The 27,191-nt window shown below is 50.6% G+C and overlaps 1 protein-coding gene across 1 annotated transcript in view; it reads left to right on the forward strand.

Annotated features, from left to right (window-relative positions):
• Positions 1 to 1,530: 1,530 nt before the first annotated feature.
• Positions 1,531 to 27,191, forward strand: part of LOC115146425 (protein quaking-A) — a 141,160-nt gene continuing 115,499 nt past the window's right edge. Inside the window, 1 exon segment of the mRNA XM_029688484.2 lies at positions 1,531 to 1,962. Within this exon segment, the coding sequence (XP_029544344.2) occupies positions 1,818 to 1,962 (145 nt within the window). The 5' untranslated portion in view covers positions 1,531 to 1,817.

Raw genomic sequence — 27,191 nt, forward strand, 5'->3', positions numbered from 1 at the left:
GCAGTTGCCGTACCAGGCGGTGATACAGCCCGACAGGATGCTCTCGATTGTGCACCTGTAAAAGTTAGTGAGGGTTTTCGATGACAAGACACATTTCTTCAGTCTCCTGAGGTTGAAGAGGTGCTGTTGCGCCTTCTTCACCACACTGTCTGTGTGTGTGGACCATATCAGTTTGTCGGTGATATGTACACAGAGGGACTTAAAACTTTCCACCTTCTCCACTTCTGTCCCGTCGATGTGGATGCGGGGTGCTCCCGTTTCCTGAAGTCCACTATCATCTCTTTTGTTTTTCTGACATTGAGTGAGGGTGAGAGACATTGAGTGACATTGAGTGAGTTACATGTCACATTGAGTGACATTGATATTTTCCTGACACCACACTCCGAGGTCCCTAACCTCCTCCCTGTAGGCTGTCTCTTTGTTGTTGGTAATCAAGCCTACCACTGTTGTGTCATCTGCAAACTTGATGATTGAGTTGAAGGCGTGCACGGCCACACAGTCGTGGGTGAACAGGGAGTACAGGAGGGGGCTGAGAACCTACCCTTGTGGGTCCCCAGTGTTGAGGATCAGCACTGGGGTTGGCCCACCTGGGGTTGGCCCGTCAGGAAGTCCTGTAGTCAATGAACAGCATTCTTACATAGGTATTCCTCTTGTCCAGATGGGATAGGGCAGTGTGCAGTGTGATGGCGATGGCATCGTCTGTGGATCTATTGGAGCGGTTTGCAAATTGGAGTGGGTCTAGAGTATCAGGTAGGGTGGAGGTGATATGGTCCTTGACTAGTCTCTCAAAGCACTTCATGATGACGGAAGTGAGTGCTATGGGGTGATAGTCATTTAATTCAGTTACCTTAGCTTTCTTGGGAACAGGAATAATGGTGGCCATCTTGAAGCATGTGGGGACAGCAGACTGGGATAGGGACTGATAAAATATGTCTGTAAAAGTCAACCATTGGTTTCTATCATATCACTCTTGAAGATGCGAGGAGAGGGGCGGGGGTACACCATAACATTGAATATAATTATCTCCATCAAATTGAAAAATGAATCATTACATAAGTGTTTGCAGGGAGAATTGCCCCATGTTCCTTTACCTCCTACTGGTCTTTATATGCCCAAAACTAGTCAGCCATCTGTGAAAAGCTTTCTGAACCCTCATCTATCGATGTGCCCTTCAGCAAGGCACTTAACCCTAAGTTAAGTCTTTAAGTTGCTCGGGATAATAGCCTCTGCTAAATGACCAAAACGTACATTTAAATTGAATAATGTTTCATTTGCAATGTTTCCAAAGTCTCCTATGCTTTTGATTTCTCCGCAACAACTGAAATATAATTTTTAGAGCCCCATACAACCTGTGTATGAAATCTGTAAATTCACTTTCTCTTCTACTGTCCACAATTGGTCCTAATCGCTGTAGATCACCTACTGGCACTTCACCGCCCTCATGGTGCAGTACCTTGTGCTTATTGGTGATATCACCAGTCCCTTGAAGGCGCTTTTGACCAATAGGCGAAGAGGGGACGCAAGCTTTTGGCGAATACTCGCTGCAGTTAACAGTGGTGGATCGGAACGTCCCTGAGCGCGGAGTAGAGGAGAGTACACGGCGATACAGTCTTTGGGAGGAGATAGTGCTTATTTTACCCCCTCTCTCAGCTCTAACAACAAATTAAATACGATTTTGGTTCAGAGGGTCGTCTAACTACAGCAATCGAAACGTGGGAGGAACAAAGGATTTGATCTTTCAAGTTTTTCTTTAGCATTTGTTTTCTTTTCATAAAACAGGATTCTGTTGGAGGCTCGCTCGCACTCTAGACGCAAAGATGATGGTTGGAGAGATCGAGGTGAAGGAGAGACCGAGGCCGAGTCCCGACTATTTGATGCAATTGTTAAACGAAAAGAAGCTGATGACCAGTTTGCCAAATCTGTGCGGTATCTTTACACACCTTGACCGGCTTCTCGATGAAGGTAAAAGGCCGTGGAGAAATGGGGTAGTTGGGAGGGAAGGAGTGACTACGGCGCTGTCCATAAGGGCTCGGTGGGCATGCTTGCTGCATAGGGGAGCGCATGCATGGTAGCTACCTAGCTAACATGGCTAACGAGCTACATTATCGCACTGGGCAACACAACTTCTTCTTTTAACTTTACAAAGTGAGAACTGCGAGGAAATGAAACTCTTGCACCATCCAAGAAGGATATGTATTCCCTACCACAAAACCTCAATGATGTATTTGTAGTTAACATGTCCTGTTGTTCTCTGATTTGAGGACGAAGTGAAAAGTTATTTTTTTGTGGTGTTTTTTGCCTGCTAACTAGCTAACTTAGCCGGAACCGATAAACTAGTTAAGTTAGTATGCGTCCCAGGAAGAAACTGTTTGATAGCCAGACTTTTCCATTTCAGCTGTAGTCTTGGCTTTAGCCTACCTCGTATTATGTAAGTGAATGTGATAGTTTGTTCTATAGAGGATGTATTGTTGCCAGGATGCAGGTTCCATCTAATTCAACGGAGTAGGATTGGTAGATAAGTACTATAACCATGTTGTAATCAAACATGAAGCTTCATAACAAGTACAGCAATATATCTGTCTGTATTCAGTCCTAAGCAGCTCGTTTCCATAACGTATAGTATTTGCTTATCAGAATCTGGTGTAATTGCACAACATCGGAATGTGCCCCGGCTGTTGCCTTTCGGGGTTTGAAACAATGGGCAGCGGAGTTGTTTGCCTTGCAAAGATAACCAGCTCCAGCGTTTTGCAGTTACATGACCCTCTAAAACATACATTGGCTGCGGAAGAAATATCCCCGATGATTAGGCAGGAATTGTGTAGCTTTGTCTTCATTTGACATAGTCTTGTTTTTCTATGTCGTCTTTTTTGTCGGGCTCATATTCTCAGCGTTGTTGTCGCATGATATTGTTCTAGTATGCCACTTAAGATGTATAGTTAATATAAGTCTATGCTACTATTTCGGTCCTTTTCTATCATACACAATGAACAATTCATGACAGTGTGTTTTATGTAATTGAGTAGGTAACGCTAGAGAGCGCCACTTTCCCCTCACTCTCCTTATCTCTGTGGGCAGCTGACATCCAATCACTTTCCTGGAATTAAAAACTTTTAGCTGTATATTTCGTATATTCTAATTTAATGCAAAAAGGACAGGAAAACTATTGCATCGATAAAACTGAGTTTCACGCCAAATATAGAACCAAATCTGTCAAGTCAAATGTGCACACATTTTTTTCTAACCAGATAAAACAAAAGGAAGTACTGTCACATCTTGTAGAACAAGATTTCTTTGCTCCAGTCTCCCATGCAGGCCAGTTTAGATAAACTCTCAACCTCTACTTCTCCAGTTAAACATTCCTGAAATGATTACCCTGCAACAAGACAAGCTCTACTCAACCCTTTCCTTCCATCACCTGCTGTTTTAGTCAAAGCTGTTTTTCCTTCTGGGGAGACACGGGAAACTAGGGGCCTTTTTCTCTCCTCTTCTATCCTGCCTACCTGTCTCCCCCCTCAGACAAACAAAATAATTGACCAGAATCCACAGTAAGCCTCTCTCTCACACACTGAATCTGTTTACCCAGGCAGCTTTGTAAGGCTGGCCACGGTGCACACTCAGCTGGCAGCCCGATGTGGCTGCACCCTCCCGGGCTTGTTACTCAGAGTGTGGGGGTGTTTATAAGACGCCATGTCTGGGCCAGATCCTGGGCCCCTCTTCCCTGGCTGCGCATGAGGTTTCACAATTCACATACTGCCGTCTGCTCTCTCCAGCCACACAGCTCGACCGTTTACCGGGGTTACTACAGCAGCCGTCCAAACTTCACCCCTCTGCCAAATGTTTAGTGGGTGTGTTAGGAAAATAACACCCAGTGCAGAGAAGGCTCTTGGCTAAAGCCGTCTGCTTAGTCTTTTGGACTTGAGCTTGGCGGCATGAGCCCACCCCCATCAAAGCGCACCCTGTAAATGTGGATTCCTGAGATTGAGTGAAACCCTCTTCTAAGTGCAGTGAGAAGCATTCCCATGACATGGCAGGATGATGTTTAGAAAGTAGACCTATTAATCACAGCGGGAAGCTAGTTGTGTGAGGTACATTTGCGTGCCATTCAGGTTATGCAAATGTCGACTGCGGTTTCAGTCGGCAGGGAGGGTGAACATCGCAGCTCATTGTGACTTCTGTTGGGGACGAAAGCTTGCAGTCTGCAGTGATTTTGTTAATTTAACCTCTCGCATTGTTGTTTGATTCATTTTTAGTTCCATTGATTCATTCGGAGATTTATCCAGGAAGTAGCTTACAACTCGGGATTCTATTTTGGTTGCATAGTAAGTGACACTATAGGAATCCAACCTGTCTATCATTAGTCAAGGTGACCCTGGTGCCTGCTGATTGGTGACTGAATGACAACCAGACATGGTGAAGGAAATACTTTTCAACAAAGACGAGGCTACTTTTTACTGTCAATATTTCAGCGGCATTGTTTTACTCAAGACTCTTTGGGGAGAAATACTCAGCGTGTAGATAAAATCACATATTAAGGTGCTCGTCGTGAGAATCCTCATTTACTCACAGGTGGTGTAAGAACACACGTATCTCCATGTCTCGCACGCAGATAGAGATGTACCTTGACCACACAGAAAAATGGCCTCTCCTCTGTCTAAACGGGCAGCTAAAGGGAAGGGAAAGAAAGTTAAGATTCTCTCCCAGTTGCCTCTCCTTCAGAGCCCTGCCAACAGCTGCACATGCACGTATATAACACATTCCCTGCACATACACTAGTGGTGCGCGGGCCAATTATAATTATTTTTTTTCACCCGCAATTTCTCATAACCCAGCCGAAACCGCCAGACTGTGAAAATCTGAGGCCCGTACCCGACCCGCTAGTATAGAAAATGAGCACAGGTTTATTTAGTTTTCTGGGCCACATGACAGATGTGAAGCTGCATGCATGTACTGAATTATAACTAACAAATAACTTATTAAAATGTTGGAAATTCTAAACAGGGACCTGATATAAATAAGACCAAAAAAATGGCCTTCCGTCATCTGACAGTAGCCTGCTCACCAGAATGTCATAAATCGATAGAATGAATGCTTTAATCTAGTTGACATCAGTAAAGTCGTGTCGTCTCTGCTTCTTTTGCGCAGCAAAGGCGTTTAGGGGGGGAATACAATAACAAAAAAATTAAATTATTTTCTGTGCAAAATGTCCAACTGACCTCGATTTGACCGGTTGTAGGAAATGGAACGTTGTGAAAATGACCCAACATGTTTCTGATAACATTTCAGTTTGCCTTGGATACACATTTTCTGTGTTTGAATGACTCCGCTTTTATGATGCTGATAAAGATAGGGATTGTGTTGAGGTGCTAACTGCGCTTTCATTCTCTCAAGATGCTGAAATAAAGAAATCATATTTGTCCTCTTCCCGAAGTCAAAGTTTGGCATATATTTTGTGTATCGTTTTACTGCAAGAAATGCTTAATTCTGCATGAGTTAATATTAAGGCTATGTGAGAGCTTATAGACCTTATCCTGCCTGTTACCTAAAGTATTTGGCAATTGGCTGTGTAGGCTATTTGGTGCGTACAGTCGGGCCCTAAAGCTTTACACAATAATGATAAAGATAAAGTCCATGTGGAATACAGATATAAATTGCACAAGAATGATGGATTTTAAAAGTTACTGTTTCCCCTTTATCCACACAGTTAACCCACCCTTTATCCACACAGTTAACCCACCCTTTATCCACACAGTTAACCCACCCACCCTTTATCCACACAGTTAACCCACCCACCCTTTATCCACACAGTTAACCCACCCATCCTTTATCCACACAGTTAACCCACCCTGTCGGTACTGTGGGTAATGGGTCAACCCGCACATCACTAACACATACGTGTGTGTGTGTATAACACACATTCCCTGCATACACACGTATATAACACATTCCTCCGCCTACAACTTGGTGTGTGTGTGTGTGTGTGTATATAACACACATTCCCTGCATACACACGTATATAACACATTCCCCCGCCTACAACTTGGTGTGTGTGTGCAGCTGTTTAAATGGTGAGGGGACAGCCAACACCAGTGAGCGTTAACCCCTGTGTGAAACAACGACTCCCAGTTCCCTGGCTTAGCTTGGCACTGAGATGCGTGTCTAGCCTAGCTCCTTGTATTGAGCCACTCAAGGTCACTTTGGTGGAGTTGACAGGCGCTTTTGAAAATCCCGTGCGCAGCAGTTGCGAGGTGACAGCCGACATGTATTAAAAAAATAAAAATGTTTAACCATTTGCCGTTGACATGCCAACAAGCAAACTGCAATATTTTCTGTTGGCAGGAGATTGTATGACATTCTGGAAGGCTGTTGAAGTACAGGCTATTGGTTTAGAGGTGAGAGTCAGGGCTGTAATCAGTATAGTATCAGACTGTATATAGAGACTTCTTTGGATGTCGACCCCCTGACTTTTTCTACAGTTAAATCCTAATCTGTGCCAAGGGCCCTCTCGTTACAATTTCCATTTGAACCCTGTTTTGTACCACAAACGTGCTGCAGGTTGTGCGTGGCACCGATTTCTCGCAATGGATAGGTCTTTTGTTTAATGTTTGTTGCCAGTGTTCTGTTTAACTGTTTAGAAAGGCCCTGTGCCAAGCCCCTGGGAGAGCGTCAAGGTTTAGAGTTGGTCTTGAAAGATTACAGAAGAGAAAAGTTCTCCATCGGTCTCAGCCGGTTACTACTTCATTTCTTGCCGTAGGGTGACCTTCTGCGAGCGCGGCCGTAGGCTGACCCTTTGCCAGCGCAGGGCAGAGACCTGCACTAACCTTTGACACACAATCAATTTGCCGTCTAACAAGATTGAGTGCTGCTCGCGAAGCAAGATGGCGCTTGGGGCTTTGAAAGACCTAAGCTATCGAATGGAGAGACTATAGGAGGGGAGGGGGCTCAGGGCACGGTTGTTGTGCAGGCTGAAAGCTGATATGCTTCTCTGTCCCCCTCCACACCCGTGCCTCTGCTTCCCTCCCAAGGCACTACTTATGAGCTGGAATTTAATTAACAATACCCATTCTGTGAGCAGCTTTACTGAGCTGCCTGTTGTATAGCTTAGTTGTGGCTCTGACTCCTCTCTCTCGCTCTCCCTCTCTCCCCTGGCATGACTCTCTCTCTCTCTCTCTCTCCCTCCCCTGGTATGACTCTCTCTCGCTCTCTCTCTCTCCCTCCCCCGGCATGACCCTCTCTCTCTCCCCTGGCATGACCCTCTCTCTCTCCCCTGGCATGACCCTCTCTCTCTCCCCTGGCATGACCCTCTCTCTCTCCCCTGGCATGACCCTCTCTCTCTCCCCTGGCATGACCCTCTCTCTCTCCCCTGGCATGACCCTCTCTCCCTCCCCCGGCATGACCCTCTCTCCCTCCCCCGGCATGACTCTCTCTCTCTCTCTCTCTCTCTCTCTCGACATGACTCTCTCTATGACTCTCTCTCTCTCTATGACTCTCTCTCTCTCTATGACTCTCTCTCTCTCTCTATGACTCTCTCTCGACATGACTCTCTCTCTCGACATGACTCTCTCTCTCTCTCTCGACATGACCCTCTCTCTCTCTCTCTCGACATGACCCTCTCTCTCGACATGACCCTCTCTCTCTCTCGACATGACCCTCTCTCTCTCTCTCGACATGACCCTCTCTCTCTCTCTCGACATGATCCTCTCTCTCTCGACATGACCCTCTCTCTCTCTCTCGACATGATCCTCTCTCTCTCGACATGACCCTCTCTCTCCCCCGACATGACCCTCTCTCTCCCCCGACATGACCCTCTCTCTCCCCCGACATGACCCTCTCTCTCTCTCCCCCGACATGACCCTCTCTCTCTCTCTCTCTCTCCCCGACATGACCCTCTCTCTCTCTCTCTCTCTCCCCGACATGACTCTCTCTCTCTCTCTCCCCCCTGGCATGTCTCTCTCTCTCTCTCCCCGAACATGACTCTCTCTCTCTCCCCGACATGACCCTCTCTCTCTCTCTCCCCCCGACATGACCCTCTCTCTCTCTCCCCCGACATGACCCTCTCTCTCTCTCTCTCTCTCCCCCGACATGACCCTCTCTCTCTCTCTCTCTCCCCCGACATGACCCTCTCTCTCTCTCTCTCCCCCCCGACATGACCCTCTCTCTCTCTCTCTCCCCCCGACATGACCCTCTCTCTCTCTCTCTCCCCCGACATGACCCTCTCTCTCTCTCTCTCCCCCGACATGACCCTCTCTCTCTCTCTCCCTCCCCTGGAATGTCTCTCTCTCTCCTTCCCCGGCATGACTCTCTCTCTCTCTCCCTCCCCTGGCATCTCTCTCTCTCTCTCTCCCCGACATGACCCTCTCTCTCTCTCTCTCTCTCCCCGACATGACCCTCTCTCTCTCTCTCCCCCGACATGACCCTCTCTCTCTCTCTCCCTCCCCTGGAATGTCTCTCTCTCTCCCTCCCCTGGAATGTCTCTCTCTCCTTCCCCGGCATGACTCTCTCTCTCTCTCTCCCTCCCTGGCATCTCTCTCTCTCTCTCCCCCCTGGCATCTCTCTCTCTCTCCCCCCCCATGACCGACCCTCTCTCTCTCTCTCGACATGACCCTCTCTCTCTCTCTCGACATGACCCTCTCTCTCTCCCTCTCCCCCGACATGACCCTCTCTCTCTCTCTCTCCCCCGACATGACCCTCTCTCTCTCTCTCCCCCGACATGACCCTCTCTCTCTCTCTCCCCCGACATGACCCTCTCTCTCTCTCTCTCTCCTCCCCTGGAATGTCTCTCTCTCTCTCCTCCCCTGGCATCTCTCTCTCTCTCTCCCTCCCCTGGCATCTCTCTCTCTCTCCCCCGACATGACCGACCCTCTCTCTCTCTCTCGACATGACCCTCTCTCTCTCTCTCGACATGACCCTCTCTCTCTCCCTCTCCCCCGACATGACCCTCTCTCTCTCTCTCTCCCCCCCATGACCCTCTCTCTCTCTCTCCCCCGACATGACCCTCTCTCTCTCTCCCCCCGACATGACCCTTTCTCTCTCTCTCCCCGACATGACCCTCTCTCTCTCTCCCCTCCCCGGCATAACTCTCTCTCTCTCTCCCTCCCCTGGCATCTCTCTCTCTCTCTCCTCCCCCGACATGACCCTCTCTCTCTCTCTCTCTCTCTCCCCCGACATGACCCTCTCTCTCTCTCTCTCTCTCTCCCCCCCGACATGACCCTCTCTCTCTCTCTCTCTCTCTCCCCCGACATGACCCTCTCTCTCTCTCTCTCTCCTCTCTCCCCCGACATGACCCTCTCTCTCTCTCTCTCTCCCCCGACATGACCCTCTCTCTCTCTCTCTCTCCCCCCCCGACATGACCCTCTCTCTCTCTCTCTCCCCGACATGACCCTCTCTCTCTCTCCCCCGACATGACCCTCTCTCTCTCTCTCCCCCGACATGACCCTCTCTCTCCCCGACATGACCCTCTCTCTCTCTCTCCCTCCCCTGGAATGTCTCTCTCTCTCCTTCATCCGGCATGACTCTCTCTCTCCCTCCCCTGGCATCTCTCTCTCTCTCTCTCTCCCTCCCCTGGCATCTCTCTCTCTCTCTCTCCCCCGACATGACCCTCTCTCTCTCTCTCCCTCCCCTGGAATGTCTCTCTCTCTCCTTCATCCGGCATGACTCTCTCTCTCTCCCTCCCCTGGCATCTCTCTCTCTCTCTCCCTCCCCTGGCATCTCTCTCTCTCTCTCCCCCGACATGACCCTCTCTCTCTCTCTCCCCCGACATGACCCTCTCTCTCTCTCTCCCCCGACATGACCCTCTCTCTCTCTCTCCCCGACATGACCCTCTCTCTCTCTCTCCCCCGACATGACCCTCTCTCTCTCTCTCCCTCCCCTGGAATGTCTCTCTCTCTCCTTCATCCGGCATGACTCTCTCTCTCTCTCTCCCTCCCCTGGCATCTCTCTCTCTCTCTCCCTCCCCTGGCATCTCTCTCTCTCTCCCCCCGACATGACCCTCTCTCTCTCTCTCTCCCCCGACATGACCCTCTCTCTCTCTCTCCCCCGACATGACCCTCTCTCTCTCTCTCCCCCGACATGACCCTCTCTCTCTCTCTCCCTCCCCTGGAATGTCTCTCTCTCTCCTTCCCCGGCATGACTCTCTCTCTCCTTCCCCCCGGCATGACTCTCTCTCTCTCTCCCCTCCCCTGGCATCTCTCTCTCTCTCTCCTCCCCTGGCATCTCTCTCCCTCCCCTGGCATCTCTCTCTCTCTCTCCCTCCCTGGCATCTCTCTCTCTCTCCCTCCCCTGGCATCTCTCTCTCTCTCCCCTCCCCTGGCATCTCTCTCTCTCTCTCCCTCCCCTGGCATCTCTCTCTCTCTCCTCCCCCTGGCATCTCTCTCTCTCTCCTCCCCCGGCATGACTCTCTCCCCGACATGACCCTCTCTCTCTCTCTCTCTCTCTCCCTCCCCTGGCATCTCTCTCTCTCTCTCTCTCTCTCTCTCCCCGACATGACCCTCTCTCTCTCTCCCCCGACATGACTCTCTCTCTCTCTCTCCCCCGACATGACCCTCTCTCTCTCTCTCTCCCCGACATGACCCTCTCTCTCTCTCTCTCCCCCGACATGACCCTCTCTCTCTCTCTCTCTCCCCCCGACATGACCCTCTCTCTCTCTCTCTCTCCCCGACATGACCCTCTCTCTCTCTCTCTCCCCCCCGACATGACCCTCTCTCTCTCTCTCTCTCCCCGACATGACCCTCTCTCTCTCTCTCTCTCCCCCGACATGACCCTCTCTCTCTCTCTCTCTCCCCGACATGACCCTCTCTCTCGCTCTCTCTCTCCCTCCCCTGGCATGTCTCTCTCTCTCTCTCCCCCGACATGACTCTCTCTCTCTCTCTCTCCCCCCCGACATGACTCTCTCTCTCTCTCCCTCCCTGGCATCTCTCTCTCTCTCTCCTCCCCTGGCATCTCTCTCTCTCTCCCTCCCCGGCATGACTCTCTCTCTCTCTCTCCCCCGACATGACCCTCTCTCTCTCTCTCTCTCCCTCCCCTGGCATCTCTCTCTCTCTCTCTCTCCCCGACATGACCCTCTCTCTCTCTCTCTCTCTCTCCCGACATGACCCTCTCTCTCTCTCTCTCTCTCTCTCTCTCTCTCTCCCCGACATGACCCTCTCTCTCTCTCTCTCTCTCCCCCGACATGACCCTCTCTCTCTCTCTCTCTCTCTCCCCCGACATGACTCTCTCTCTCCCCCGACATGACCCTCTCTCTCTCTCTCTCGACATGACCCTCTCCCTCTCTCTCTCTCTCCCCCGACATGACCCCTCTCTCTCTCTCGACATGACCCTCTCTCTCTCTCCCCAGACATGACCCTCTCTCTCTCTCTCTCCCCGACATGACCCTCTCTCTCTCTCTCTCTCCCGACATGACCCTCTCTCTCTCTCTCTCTCTCTCTCCCCCGACATGACCCTCTCTCTCTCTCTCTCTCCCCGACATGACCCTCTCTCTCTCTCTCCCCGACATGACCCTCTCTCTCTCTCTCCCCGACATGACCCTCTCTCTCTCTCCCCCCGACATGACCCTCTCTCTCTCTCTCCCCCGACATGACCCTCTCTCTCTCTCTCCTCCCCTGGAATGTCTCTCTCTCTCTCCCTCCCCTGGCATCTCTCTCTCGCTCTCCCTCCCCTGGCATCTCTCTCTCGCTCTCCCTCCCCTGGCATCTCTCTCTCTCTCTCCCTCCCCTGGCATGTCTCTCTCTCTCTCCCTCCCCTGGCATGTCTCTCTCTCTCCCTCCCCTGGCATGTCTCTCTCTCTCTCCCTCCCCTGGCATGTCTCTCTCTCTCTCTCCCTCCCTGGCATGTCTCTCTCTCTCTCCCTCCCCTGGCATGTCTCTCTCTCCCCCAGCATGACTCTCTCTCCCCCGACATGACCCTCTCTCTCTCTCTCCCCCGACATGACCCGACCCTCTCTCTCTCTCTCTCCCCGACATGACCCGACCCTCTCTCTCTCTCTCCCCGACATGACCCGACCCTCTCTCTCTCTCCCCCGACATGACCGACCCTCTCTCTCTCTCCCCCGACATGACCGACCCTCTCTCTCTCTCTCCCCCGACATGACCGACCCTCTCTCTCCCCGACATGACCCGACCCTCTCTCTCCCCCGACATGACCCGACCCTCTCTCTCCCCGACATGACCCGCTCTCTCTCCCCCGACATGACCCGCTCTCTCTCTCCCCCGACATGACCCTCTCTCTCTCTCTCTCCCCGACTGACCCTCCCCTCTCTCTCTCTCTCTCCCTCCCCTGGAATGTCTCTCTCTCTCTCCTCCCCTGGCATCTCTCTCTCTCTCCTCCCCCCGCATGACCCTCTCTCTCTCTCTCCCCCCGACTCCCCTCATCTCTCTCTCTCTCTCCCTCCCCTGGCATCTCTCTCTCTCTCTCTCTCCCCCGACATGACCCTCTCTCTCTCTCTCTCTCTCTCTCCCCCGACATGACCCTCTCTCTCTCTCTCTCTCTCTCCCCGACATGACTCTCTCTCTCCCCCGACATGACCCTCTCTCTCTCTCTCGACATGACCCTCTCCCTCTCTCTCTCTCCCCCCCGACATGACCGACCCTCTCTCTCTCTCGACATGACCCTCTCTCTCTCGACATGACCCTCTCTCTCTCTCCCCCGACATGACCCTCTCTCTCTCTCTCTCCCCGACATGACCCTCTCTCTCTCTCTCTCTCCGACATGACCCTCTCTCTCTCTCTCTCTCTCTCCCCCGACATGACCCTCTCTCTCTCTCCCCCGACATGACCCTCTCTCTCTCTCCCCCGACATGACCCTCTCTCTCTCTCTCCCCCGACATGACCCTCTCTCTCTCTCCCCCGACATGACCCTCTCTCTCTCTCCCTCCCCTGGAATGTCTCTCTCTCTCTCCCTCCCCTGGCATCTCTCTCTCGCTCTCCCTCCCCTGGCATCTCTCTCTCTGCTCTCCCTCCCCTGGCATCTCTCTCTGGCTCTCCCTCCCCTGGCATCTCTCTCTCTCTCCCTCCCCTGGCATGTCTCTCTCTCTCTCCCTCCCCTGGCATGTCTCTCTCTCTCCCCTCCCCTGGCATGTCTCTCTCTCTCTCTCCCTCCCCTGGCATGTCTCTCTCTCTCTCCTCCCCCTGGCATGTCTCTCTCTCCCCCTCCCCTGGCATGTCTCTCTCTCCCCGGCATGACCCTCTCTCTCCCCCCCCGACATGACCCTCTCTCTCTCTCTCCCCGACATGACCCGACCCTCTCTCTCTCTCTCCCCGACATGACCCGACCCTCTCTCTCTCTCCCCGACATGACCGACCCTCTCTCTCTCTCTCCCCCCGACATGACCGACCCTCTCTCTCTCTCTCCCCGACATGACCGACCCTCTCTCTCCCCCGACATGACCCGACCCTCTCTCCCCCGACATGACCCGCTCTCTCTCTCCCCCGACATGACCCGCTCTCTCTCTCCCCCGACATGACCCTCTCTCTCTCTCTCTCTCCCCCGACATGACCGACCCTCTCTCTCTCTCTCTCCCGACATGACCCGACCCTCTCTCTCTCTCTCTCCCGACATGACCCGACCCTCTCTCTCTCTCTCTCCCGACATGACCCGACCCTCTCTCTCTCCCGACATGACCCGACCCTCTCTCTCTCTCCCCCGACATGACCGACCCTCTCTCTCTCTCCCCCGACATGACCGACCCTCTCTCTCTCTCTCTCCCCCGACATGACCCTCTCTCTCTCTCTCTCTCCCTCCCCTGGCATGTGTCTCTCTCTCTCTCTCTCCCTCCCCTGGCATGACTCTCTCTCTCCTTCCCCCGGCATGACTCTCTCTCTCCCTCCCCCGACATGACTCTCCCTCCCCGTGCTCCGTGGGTAATAAATTGTATGGCCAGAGGATGTCCCAGGCTCGGAGGCTCTCTCTCTCTCTATCTGATGCCTGCACGCTGGTGTCTGAGATCAGCCAGGCTTCTGGCCCGCAGCCCTGTGCAGCTGATAAAGGCATCCTCCGACAGGCCCTGCCTGCACCGTTATCTCAGGCCACAACCTCTGCCCCAGTTGTCTGGTTTTCCCCGACACCCTTTCTGTGTTTGACTGCCTTTTTTTTCCTCCTCTACTTTTTTAATTCGATAAGCTACAAAATGGATGCTGCACAAAGGTTTTGTGGACTGTTGTACAGTTTAGTCGTTCTCTGAGAATCTGGAGGAGAAATGATGCATGACGTGATGGGATATGACAAAGTTTGGCGGTGTTGTAATAGTTATGTCACAACCGTTCTCTTGGCTCTTTTGTTTATCTTTGTGATTTTTTGGCTTGGGAACCTCATCCTCCCTGGACTTTGACCCACCCTGCTTCTCCCCCTCCATTTTTGGGATGTACGAAACAACATGCCTAACCAAAGGAAGTAACACCCATTTCAGGCAGGAAAGGGCTGCTGAAGTTGTTTGGCTTAGACTCTGGGAAAGACAAGAAGACCAGCCTGCTTTATAAAGTGGCTGATAACAAAGCCCTTAAACTCTACTCCTTTGTGTCCCGTTTGCTGTGTAATTTGTTGTTTCTCAGCGAGGTGCGTCTGTCTCTTCTCCCGTTTTCCTGTGACTAATTTGAATGTGAGTTGTAAGAGGCCACTTGAGACTAGCTGCCTGTTTATTTCAATCGTCCCTCCCTCCACACACACATTCCTCAGCAACAAGGAGAAGGGCCTCGCCCCCTTGCATTCGACTGTTTCGAATAGCTCCCCGTCCCACCCCTCTTCTTCCAACGGTTTCCCTCTTGTCTCTCTCATTTGTTTCTGCTCTCTGTAGTGAGTCATTTGATTCTCTGGGCTGGCTGTTGCTGCAGATGGGGGCTAACAATTAGGCTCCATGGAAGTCACTGCATTATTTGTTGGCGTTTCCCATGTCCGTCCTTTTTTTTTGGACACACCAAGCAGGGAGGTGAAGAACTGAGCTGAATGCTCGTCCTCTGCGCCTGCATTCTCTCCTCTCTTCTGAGAGGAATGGCAAAGCATTAGGCTAACTTGGCGTGCACTTACCCTCAGTGTTCCCTCCCCAACATACCTACTCTTTTTGAATTTGAACTCAATCTGATCTGTTAACTGGAGACGAGTCAGATCTGGCTTGTGACGATCATGCAGGAGGAGCTTGATGTTTTTGAAACATTTTGTAGAACAATACCCCACCACCACTGAAATGGTTTCAATACCCCCACCACCACTGAAATGGTTTCAATACCCCCACCACCATCACCACTGAAATGGTTTCAATACCACCACCACCATCACCACCACTGAAATGGTTTCAATACCACCACCACCATCACCACTGAAATGGTTTCAATACCCCTCCCCCACCACCACTGAAATGGTTTCAATACCACCACCACCATCACCACCACTGAAATGGTTTCAATACCACCACCACCATCACCACTGAAATGGTTTCAATACCCCCTCCCCCACCACCACTGAAATGGTTTCAATACCCCCCACCACCACCACTGAAATGGTTTCAATACCCCCACCACCATCACCACTGAAATGGTTTCAATACCCCCACCACCATCACCACTGAAATGGTTTCAATACCCCCCTCACCACCACCACTGAAATGGTTTCAATACCCCCCCCTCACCACCACCACTGAAATGGTTTCAATACCCCCTCACCACCACCACTGAAATGGTTTCAATACCCCCCTCACCACCACTGAAATGAAATGGTTTCAATACCCCCCACCACCACTGAAATGGTTTCAATACCCCCCCCCTCACCACCACCACCGAAATGGTTTCAATACCCCCCCACCACTGAAATGGTTTCAATACCCCCCACCACCACTGAAATGGTTTCAATACCCCCCCCACCACCACTGAAATGGTTTCAATACCCCCCACCACCACTGAAATGGTTTCAATACCCCCCTCACCACCACTACTGAAATGATTTCAATAACCCCCCACCCACCACCACCACCACTGAAATGGTTTCAATACCCCACCACCACTGAAATGGTTTCAATATCCCACCCACCCACCACCACCACCACCACTGAAATGGTTTCAATACCACCACCATCACCACTGAAATGGTTTCAATACCCCCACCACCATCACCACTGAAATGGTTTCAATTCCCCCCCTCACCACCACCACTGAAATGGTTTCAATACCCCCCCTCACCACTACCACTGAAATGGTTTCAATACCCCCACCACCACTGAAATGGTTTCAATACCCCCACCACCACTGAAATGGTTTCAATACCCCCACCACCACTGAAATGGTTTCAATACCCCCACCACCACTGAAATAGTTTCAATAACACCCCCCACCACCACCACCGAAATGGTTTCAACACCACCAACGAAATGGTTTCAACACCACCACTGAAATGGTTTCAACACCACCACTGAAATGGTTTCAATAAATGCTATAATAGATCAATTTGTGTGCGTCTTGCAACCTTCAACCTCTCCTGACAAGACACAAGTGGCGATGAATCAACTATGAATAATTTACCTGTCTGGACAGCTTGTACGCTTCTGTGATGCGTTTCACACGGGCAACCGAGACCACCGTCCCGTAGCACCACACCATCAACTATGTAGAGAGGAATGGCGTTCAGACCCCACGGCTCAGACGGTTTGGTCCGTTTCCCCCTGCTCCCTGCATGGCATTCAGACCCCACGGCTCAGCCGGTTTGGTCCGTTTCCCCCTGCTCCCTGCATGGCGTTCAGACCCCACGGCTCAGCCGGTTTGGTCCGTTTCCCCCTGCTCCCTGCATGGCATTCAGACCCCACGGCTCAGCCGGTTTGGTCCGTTTCCCCCTGCTCCCTGCATGGCGTTCAGACCCCACGGCTCAGCCGGTTTGGTCCGTTTCCCCCTGCTCCCTGCATGGCATTCAGACCCCACGGCTCAGCCGGTTTGGTCCGTTTCCCCCTGCTCCCTGCATGGCGTTCAGACCCCACGGCTCAGCCGGTTTGGTCCGTTTCCCCCTGCTCCCTGCATGGCATTCAGACCCCACGGCTCAGCCGGTTTGGTCCGTTTCCCCCTGCTCCCTGCATGGCGTTCAGACCCCACGGCTCAGCCGGTTTGGTCCGTTTCCCCCTGCTCCCTGCATGGCGTTCAGACCCCACGGCTCAGCCGGTTTGGTCCGTTTCCCCCTGCTCCCTGCATGGCGTTCAGACCCCACGGCTCAGCCGGTTTGGTCCGTTCCCCTGCTCCCTGCATGGCGTTCAGACCCCACGGCTCAGCCGGTTTGGTCCGTTGCTCCTGCATGGCATTCAGACCCCACGGCTCAGCCGGTTTGGTCCGTTTCCCCCTGCTCCCTGCATGGCGTTCAGACCCCACGGCTCAGCCGGTTTGGTCCGTTTCCCCCTGCTCCCTGCATGGCATTCAGACCCCACGGCTCAGCCGGTTTGGTCCGTTTCCCCCTGCTCCCTGCATGGCGTTCAGACCCCACGGCTCAGCCGGTTTGGTCCGTTTCCCCCTGCTCCCTGCATGGCATTCAGACCCCACGGCTCAGCCGGTTTGGTCCGTTTCCTCCTGCTCCCTGCATGGCGTTCAGACCCCACGGCTCAGCCGGTTTGGTCCGTTGCTCCCTGCATGGCATTCAGACCCCACGGCTCAGCCGGTTTGGTCCGTTTCCCCCTGCTCCCTGCATGGCGTTCAGACCCCACGGCTCAGCCGGTTTGGTCCGTTTCCCCCTGCTCCCTGCATGGCATTCAGACCCCACGGCTCAGCCGGTTTGGTCCGTTTCCCCCTGCTCCCTGCATGGCGTTCAGACCCCACGGCTCAGCCGGTTTGGTCCGTTTCCCCCTGCTCCCTGCATGGCATTCAGACCCCACGGCTCAGCCGGTTTGGTCCGTTTCCTCCTGCTCCCTGCATGGCGTTCAGACCCCACGGCTCAGCCGGTTTGGTCCGTTTCCCCCTGCTCCCTGCATGGCGTTCAGACCCCACGGCTCAGCCGGTTTGGTCCGTTTCCCCCTGCTCCCTGCATGGCGTTCAGACCCCACGGCTCAGCCGGTTTGGTCCGTTGCTCCCTGCATGGCATTCAGACCCCACGGCTCAGCCGGTTTGGTCCGTTTCCCCCTGCTCCCTGCATGGCGTTCAGACCCCACGGCTCAGCCGGTTTGGTCCGTTGCTCCCTGCATGGCATTCAGACCCCACGGCTCAGCCGGTTTGGTCCGTTTCCCCCTGCTCCCTGCATGGCGTTCAGACCCCACGGCTCAGCCGGTTTGGTCCGTTTCCCCCTGCTCCCTGCATGGCATTCAGACCCCACGGCTCAGCCGGTTTGGTCCGTTTCCCCCTGCTCCCTGCATGGCATTCAGACCCCACGGCTCAGCCGGTTTGGTCCGTTTCCCCCTGCTCCCTGCATGGCGTTCAGACCCCACGGCTCAGCCGGTTTGGTCCGTTGCTCCCTGCATGGCATTCAGACCCCACGGCTCAGCCGGTTTGGTCCGTTTCCCCCTGCTCCCTGCATGGCATTCAGACCCCACGGCTCAGCCGGTTTGGTCCGTTTCCCCCTGCTCCTTGCATGGCATTCAGACCCCACGGCTCAGCCGGTTTGGTCCGTTTCCCCCTACTCCTTGCCACACGGCTACATGTTAACTTTCTCTGTTTTATTGGTCTGAGGAAGTGTGGCCTCGTAAACGATGACTCTGATTTCACCTTGACGTTTGAGTGCGACTGCGCCATTGCCCTTTCAATCTGTAAGCCTCTGCTTAGTTGTTTCACCCTGACAGAGAGCGGACCTGCGCTCAGCTCAGTTTTTTAATCCTTAAGGATGTTGACGCAACATCATTTATATCCCCATCAAAATCTGTCCGTTTAAAGTTATACATACGTTGTTTTTTTAGCATGGGCTGCGTCTCAATATGCCTACGTCGGCATTCCGCACCTGCAGTGAAAAGTGGCAGAGCTATAGTGCCGTTTGTCAGGCCAGGAGACATCCCAAAGATCGGTCGTATCATGAAAATGAAAATGTTCTCCGTTTTGCTCTACGACCCCCACAAGGTCTGAAGGTAACTTGGTAACAGTAAAACGTAAATAATGGAAGTATGGAGTATTCTCATTCTATATTCTGAATATAATAGTGGGCACTGAATACAGGGAGGAGTTAATGTGACAGAATAGGAACAAAAATGGTTTTACGTGTTTCCTAGGGGACTCTAGTCTAGGCTACATTGAATGCTTGTTCTTAGCTACTTCATGTAGCTAACATATTCTTGCTTCACCTATCTCTCTTTGATACTGCTGCACAAACATGCCGATTGAGGTCTACACCGCTGGTATTACCAGGCTGTATAGCTAATTACGTTTGCTCTGACTTTATTAGCGTTTAGCATTAGCAGCTAAGAAGCTGTAGGCCCAATTTCCTAAGAAAAGACACATTAGCTGTTTGCAGATGTAAGAAACACAAACTAATAGTGTAATTATAGAAAGCTGGTGGATTTAGGTTTTCAAAGTGAAAACAGCATTGTTGTCATCAACAATGTTGCATGTGCTGCATTGACCATGCAGACTGAACGCAAGTGTCTCGTGCTCAAGGAAAAACAAATGCGCTCCTTGAGTGACAGGGGGCGGGGCTAGGTCTCTGTGTGAAAGCAGCATGGAGGGGGAGCTGAGAGAGATGACTCAAGTAGCGAACTAACCTGTAAAAATGGACGTTGTTTGAATGAATGACTATATTTGTTCAGCTATTTTGCTACTGGTCTGTTTGCCTGAAGGATCAGCCCGGCTGTGTTATCAGTTTGCGGTTTATGACTAGATTACAAGCTAACACAATGACTGTTTTGTGAGATTTTTGTTTTTAATTGAGGAAAAAGCGCCTTAACACCATTACAAAAAAATGGCGAAACAACATTCCCAGTGGGAAAGAATGTGAAATCATTCTCTATAAGGGCGGGGAGATATGGCCAAAATATCATATCACAATACTTTTCACATTTGTGATGGTATTTGATGGTGTTTTCAGTTTTTGAATAATAACGTTTGAAATATTCTTTGCCTAGTGCATGAGCCTAGGGTGGCAACACATAAATAACAATGAGCCTTTCCCATTCTGGTTGTTTAATACTGTTCAACCCATCTGCATTTTAAAAAAAAATTCTTCATTTCCTTCACTTATCTCTTCCACACGGCCATACAGCGCATCATGATGGCCAAACAAATCTAGGCCTAGTTAACTGGAGAGCTGTTGGAATCATGGAAATGGAATGATTATTCTAATTCTATAACTAGCGATTAGCGGCTAACAAGATTAATTTTTCCCCACAACTTCCTAAGAAAAGACAAACTAGCAGACAGTAGTTTGCAGAGGGCAAGATACAGAAACTAATAATTAATATAGAACGCTTGTGGAAAGCAACATCCTTGTTGCATCTATCTGACCATGCAGACTGCAGCAGAGTGAACGGCAGGGCTTGGTGTGGGAAGTGGTATGCAGACTGCAGCAGAGTGAACGGCAGGGCTTGGTGTGGGAAGTGGTATGCAGACTGCAGCAGAGTGAACGGCTGGGCTTGGTGTGGGAAGTGGTAGGCAGACTGCAGCAGAGTGAACGGCAGGGCTTGGTGTGGGAAGTGGTATGCAGACTGCAGCAGAGTGAACGGCTGGGCTTGGTGTGGGAAGTGGTATGCAGGACGAGGGAGAAAGACGTGCTCAAGTAGCAAACAGCGTAAACTATAGAAACGGACATTACGCGCGCCGGAGTTGAGTATCACATTTTTAAATAACCAAACACTGAAATACCCTTAGTGATGGAGAAGTAAAAAGCGAAAGTGTTCCATTCATCAATACCGGTTTATAGTGAAATGCGGTGTACCACCCAGCCCCAGGCTCTGTGTTAGTGTTTCTAGGTATAGAACATGGATTGTTTGCTCTGAAAGGAAATGGGAGCAAGGCCCAGAGAGGCGGCGATAAGGAGCGTATGTTCTCTGAATGAGGTCATCTCCCAGGCTGAGGAGAAGCTCAGCAGCCTGCCTTTCCCTCCCTCCCTCGCCCTCAGTCCCACACAATGACCTCTTGTGTTGTAGAGCTAACAACCCATCCCACTGCTGACACCAATATCACTACCATCGGCATCCACTCTAAGTCGAGACTGGTTGAAGCAGTAGCCCTCTGTAAAGATTACAAAGTGTCGTTTTGTTGTTGGATAAGATGACAGCGGAACGGCCTATACGATGCGCTCGCTGTGTGTGGCAGGCAGGCGGCCGTGTCCTCTCAGTGTGAGAGCGGTCTGGGAATCTGGCTAGGTGCGGAGGCACCAGCTGTTCTGTCACATTCAGGTGAGGTATCTACCCGTGCCCCTATTCTGCAGCGGTGGACAGCTCCCTGTGCTGCGCCAGGCCTCCTGGCAGCCTCTGGATGCTCTGTCTGTCCTTTTATCCATCCAGTTGTTCTCCTCTCTGGGAAGTTCATGAATTGTTCTTGACACTGTGTCAAGCTGTCGGCTGCGCAAACTTTTCCTCAAACCTTATTTTTATTGAGCGTCTCTGACACACTCAATGAGGCTCCTCCCCCTTCCTCCCTCAGCAGGTGCCTCTGCTAGGAGGCTCCTCCCTCACAGCGGGTGCCTCTGCTAGGAGGCTCCTCCCTCAGCAGGTGCCTCTGCTAGGAGGCTCCTCCCTCAGCACGTGCCTCTGCTAGTATGAATCTTTTCACCTCACTCTCCTATCCTAGGTTCTGGTAAACAATGCAGCAAATGTTTGGCTCTCGCAAAATAAGCGTAGCGTCAATGTTTTGCTAAAGTGATTTGTTCCTGTGCTAAACACTAAGAACACTGTCTTAGCTTCCCATGGGAAATGTGAATGACTCTGTGTCCTTGGCTCTGTCTTAACTCATTTAGGTTGGCTTGGGGGAGTCCATAACATGCCTGCCTTCTCCGGTCTGCCCATGTGGAGCACGCTTAATGGCTAGCTTGCTCTTCTCTCTCTCTACTGCTCTGTTTTCCCCCCTCTACTGCTCTGTTTTCTCTCTCTCTACTGCTCTGTTTTCTCTCTCCTCTCTACTGCTCTGTTTTCTCTCTCTCTACTGCTCTGTTTTCTCTCTCTCTCTCTGCTCTGTTTCCTCTCTACTGCTCTGTTTCTCTCTCCTCTCTCTGTTTTTCTCTCCTCTCTACTGCTCTGTTTTCTCTCCTCTCTACTGCTCTGTTTTCTCTCTCCTCTCTACTGCTCTGTTTTCTCTCTCCTCTCTACTGCTCTGTTTTCTCTCTCTCTCTACTGCTCTGTTTTCTCTCCTCTCTACTGCTCTGTTTTCTCTCTCCTCTCTACTGCTCTGTTTTCTCTCCCTCTACTGCTCTGTTTTCTCTCCTCTCTACTGCTCTGTTTTCTCTCCCTCTACTGCTCTGTTTTCTCTCCCTCTCTACTGCTCTGTTTTCTCTCTCCTCTCTACTGCTCTGTTTTCTCTCTCCTCTCTACTGCTCTGTTTTCTCTCTCTCTCTCTACTGCTCTGTTTTCTCTCTCCTCTCTACTGCTCTGTTTTCTCTCTCTCTCTCTACTGCTCTGTTTTCTCTCTCCTCTCTACTGCTCTGTTTTCTCTCTCCTCTCTACTGCTCTGTTTTCTCTCTCTCTCTCTCTACTGCTCTGTTTTCTCTCTCCTCTCTACTGCTCTGTTTTTTCTCTCTCTGCTCTGTTTTCTCTCCTCTCTACTGCTCTGTTTTCTCTCTCCTCTCTACTGCTCTGTTTTCTCTCTCCTCTCTACTGCTCTGTTTTCTCTCCTCTCTACTGCTCTGTTTTCTCTCCTCTCTACTGCTCTGTTTTCTCTCTCCTCTCTACTGCTCTGTTTTCTCTCTCCTCTCTACTGCTCTGTTTTCTCTCTCCTCTCTACTGCTCTGTTTTCTCTCTCCTCTCTACTGCTCTGTTTTCTCTCCCTCTCTACTGCTCTGTTTTCTCTCTCCTCTCTACTGCTCTGTTTTCTCTCTCCTCTCTACTGCTCTGTTTTCTCTCTCCTCTCTACTGCTCTGTTTTCTCTCTCCTCTCTACTGCTCTGTTTTCTCTCTCTCTCTACTGCTCTGTTTTCTCTCCTCTCTACTGCTCTGTTTTCTCTCCTCTCTACTGCTCTGTTTTCTCTCTCCTCTCTACTGCTCTGTTTTCTCTCTCTCTACTGCTCTGTTTTCTCTCTCCTCTCTACTGCTCTGTTTTCTCTCTCCTCTCTACTGCTCTGTTTTCTCTCTCCTCTCTACTGCTCTGTTTTCTCTCTCCTCTCTACTGCTCTGTTTTCTCTCTCCTCTCTACTGCTCTGTTTTCTCTCTCCTCTCTACTGCTCTGTTTTCTCTCTCCTCTCTACTGCTCTGTTTTCTCTCTCTCTACTCTGTTTTCTCTCTCTCTCTACTGCTCTGTTTTCTCTCTCCTCTCTACTGCTCTGTTTTCTCTCTCCTCTCTACTGCTCTGTTTTCTCTCTCTCTCTACTGCTCTGTTTTCTCTCTCTCTACTGCTCTGTTTTCTCTCTCCTCTCTACTGCTCTGTTTTCTCTCTCCTCTCTACTGCTCTGTTTTCTCTCCCTCTACTGCTCTGTTTTCTCTCTCCTCTCTACTGCTCTGTTTTCTCTCTCCTCTCTACTGCTCTGTTTTCTCTCCTCTCTACTGCTCTGTTTTCTCTCCTCTCTACTGCTCTGTTTTCTCTCTCCTCTACTGCTCTGTTTTCTCTCTCTCTCTACTGCTCTGTTTTCTCTCTCCTCTCTACTGCTCTGTTTTCTCTCCTCTCTACTGCTCTGTTTTCTCTCTCCTCTCTACTGCTCTGTTTTCTCTCTCCTCTCTACTGCTCTGTTTTCTCTCTCCTCTCTACTGCTCTGTTTTCTCTCTCCTCTCTACTGCTCTGTTTTCTCTCTCCTCTCTACTGCTCTGTTTTCTCTCTCCTCTCTACTGCTCTGTTTTCTCTCTCTCTCTACTGCTCTGTTTTCTCTCTCCTCTCTACTGCTCTGTTTTCTCTCTCCTCTCTACTGCTCTGTTTTCTCTCTCTCTCTACTGCTCTGTTTTCTCTCCTCTCTACTGCTCTGTTTTCTCTCTCCTCTCTACTGCTCTGTTTTCTCTCTCCTCTCTACTGCTCTGTTTTCTCTCTCCTCTCTACTGCTCTGTTTTCTCTCTCTCTCTACTGCTCTGTTTTCTCTCTGCTCTCTCTCTACTGCTCTGTTTTCTCTCTCCTCTCTACTGCTCTGTTTTCTCTCCTCTCTACTGCTCTGTTTTCTCTCTCTCTCTACTGCTCTGTTTTCTCTCTCCTCTCTACTGCTCTGTTTTCTCTCTCTCTCTACTGCTCTGTTTTCTCTCTCCTCTCTACTGCTCTGTTTTCTCTCTCTCTCTACTGCTCTGTTTTCTCTCCCTCTCTACTGCTCTGTTTTCTCTCTCCTCTCTACTGCTCTGTTTTCTCTCTCTCTCTACTGCTCTGTTTTCTCTCTCCTCTCTACTGCTCTGTTTTCTCTCTCTCTACTGCTCTGTTTTCTCTCTCTCTCTCTACTGCTCTGTTTTCTCTCCCTCTACTGCTCTGTTTTCTCTCCCTCTCTACTGCTCTGTTTTCTCTCTCTCTCTACTGCTCTGTTTTCTCTCTCTCTCTACTGCTCTGTTTTCTCTCTCTCTCTACTGCTCTGTTTTCTCTCTCCTCTCTACTGCTCTGTTTTCTCTCTCTCTCTGCTCTGTTTTCTCTCCTCTCTACTGCTCTGTTTTCTCTCTCTCTCTACTGCTCTGTTTTCTCTCTCTCTACTGCTCTGTTTTCTCTCTCCTCTCTACTGCTCTGTTTTCTCTCCTCTCTACTGCTCTGTTTTCTCTCCTCTCTACTGCTCTGTTTTCTCTCTCCTCTCTACTGCTCTGTTTTCTCTCTCTCTCTACTGCTCTGTTTTTCTCTCTCTCTACTGCTCTGTTTTCTCTCTCTCTACTGCTCTGTTTTCTCTCTCCTCTCTACTGCTCTGTTTTCTCTCTCCTCTCTACTGCTCTGTTTTCTCTCTCCTCTCTACTGCTCTGTTTTCTCTCTCCTCTCTACTGCTCTGTTTTCTCTCTCTACTGCTCTGTTTTCTCTCTCTCTACTGCTCTGTTTTCTCTCTCCTCTCTACTGCTCTGTTTTCTCTCTCTCTCTACTGCTCTGTTTTCTCTCTCTACTGCTCTGTTTTCTCTACTGCTCTGTTTTCTCTCTCTCTCTACTGCTCTGTTTTCTCTCTCCTCTCTACTGCTCTGTTTTCTCTCTCCTCTCTACTGCTCTGTTTTCTCTCCCTCTACTGCTCTGTTTTCTCTCTCCTCTACTGCTCTGTTTTCTCTCTCTCTACTGCTCTGTTTTCTCTCTCCTCTCTACTGCTCTGTTTTCTCTCTCTCTCTACTGCTCTGTTTTCTCTCTCCTCTACTGCTCTGTTTTCTCTCTTCTACTGCTCTGTTTTCTCTCCCTCTACTGCTCTGTTTTCTCTCTCCTCTCTACTGCTCTGTTTTCTCTCTCCTCTCTACTGCTCTGTTTTCTCTCTCTCTACTGCTCTGTTTTCTCTCTCCTCTCTACTGCTCTGTTTTCTCTCTCCTCTACTGCTCTGTTTTCTCTCTCTCTACTGCTCTGTTTTCTCTCTCCTCTCTACTGCTCTGTTTTCTCTCTCCTCTCTACTGCTCTGTTTTCTCTCTCTCTCTACTGCTCTGTTTTCTCTCTCCTCTCTACTGCTCTGTTTTCTCTCTCCTCTCTACTGCTCTGTTTTCTCTCTCCTCTCTACTGCTCTGTTTTCTCTCTCTCTACTGCTCTGTTTTCTCTCTCTCTACTGCTCTGTTTTCTCTCTCTCTACTGCTCTGTTTTCTCTCTCCTCTCTACTGCTCTGTTTTCTCTCTCTCTACTGCTCTGTTTTCTCTCTCTCTCTACTGCTCTGTTTTCTCTCTCTCTACTGCTCTGTTTTCTCTCCTCTACTGCTCTGTTTTCTCTCTCTCTCTACTGCTCTGTTTTCTCTCTCCTCTACTGCTCTGTTTTCTCTCTCTCTACTGCTCTCTCTACTGCTCTGTTTTCTCTCTCCTCTCTACTGCTCTGTTTTCTCTCTCCTCTCTACTGCTCTGTTTTCTCTCTCTCTCTACTGCTCTGTTTTCTCTCTCTCTACTGCTCTGTTTTCTCTCTCCTCTCTACTGCTCTGTTTTCTCTCTCCTCTCTACTGCTCTGTTTTCTCTCTCTCTCTACTGCTCTGTTTTCTCTCCCTCTACTGCTCTGTTTTCTCTCTCCTCTCTACTGCTCTGTTTTCTCTCTCCTCTCTACTGCTCTGTTTTCTCTCTCTCTCTACTGCTCTGTTTTCTCTCCCTCTCTACTGCTCTGTTTTCTCTCTCCTCTCTACTGCTCTGTTTTCTCTCTCCTCTCTACTGCTCTGTTTTCTCTCCCTCTACTGCTCTGTTTTCTCTCTCTCTCTACTGCTCTGTTTTCTCTCTCCTCTCTACTGCTCTGTTTTCTCTCTCCTCTCTACTGCTCTGTTTTCTCTCTCTCTCTACTGCTCTGTTTTCTCTCTCCTCTCTACTGCTCTGTTTTCTCTCCCTCTCTACTGCTCTGTTTTCTCTCTCTCTCTCTACTGCTCTGTTTTCTCTCTCTCTACTGCTCTGTTTTCTCTCTCTCTCTACTGCTCTGTTTTCTCTCTCCTCTCTACTGCTCTGTTTTCTCTCTCTCTCTACTGCTCTGTTTTCTCTCTCCTCTCTACTGCTCTGTTTTCTCTCTCCTCTCTACTGCTCTGTTTTCTCTCTCCTCTCTACTGCTCTGTTTTCTCTCTCCTCTCTACTGCTCTGTTTTCTCTCCTCTCTACTGCTCTGTTTTCTCTCTCCTCTCTACTGCTCTGTTTTCTCTCTCTCTCTACTGCTCTGTTTTCTCTCTCTCTACTGCTCTGTTTTCTCTCTCTCTCTACTGCTCTGTTTTCTCTCTCTCTCTACTGCTCTGTTTTCTCTCTCTCTCTACTGCTCTGTTTTCTCTCTCCTCTCTACTGCTCTGTTTTCTCTCCTCTCTACTGCTCTGTTTTCTCTCTCCTCTCTACTGCTCTGTTTTCTCTCTCCTCTCTACTGCTCTGTTTTCTCTCTCCTCTCTACTGCTCTGTTTCTCTGTTTTCTCCTCTCTACTGCTCTGTTTTCTCTCTCCTCTCTACTGCTCTGTTTTCTCTCTCCTCTCTACTGCTCTGTTTTCTCTCTCCTCCTCTCTACTGCTCTGTTTTCTCTCTCCTCTCTACTGCTCTGTTTTCTCTCTCCTCTCTGCTCTGTTTTCTCTCTCCTCTCTACTGCTCTGTTTTCTCTCTCCTCTCTACTGC

This window comes from Oncorhynchus nerka, linkage group LG18 (assembly GCF_034236695.1).
Source record: "Oncorhynchus nerka isolate Pitt River linkage group LG18, Oner_Uvic_2.0, whole genome shotgun sequence".
NCBI lineage: Eukaryota > Metazoa > Chordata > Actinopteri > Salmoniformes > Salmonidae > Oncorhynchus > Oncorhynchus nerka.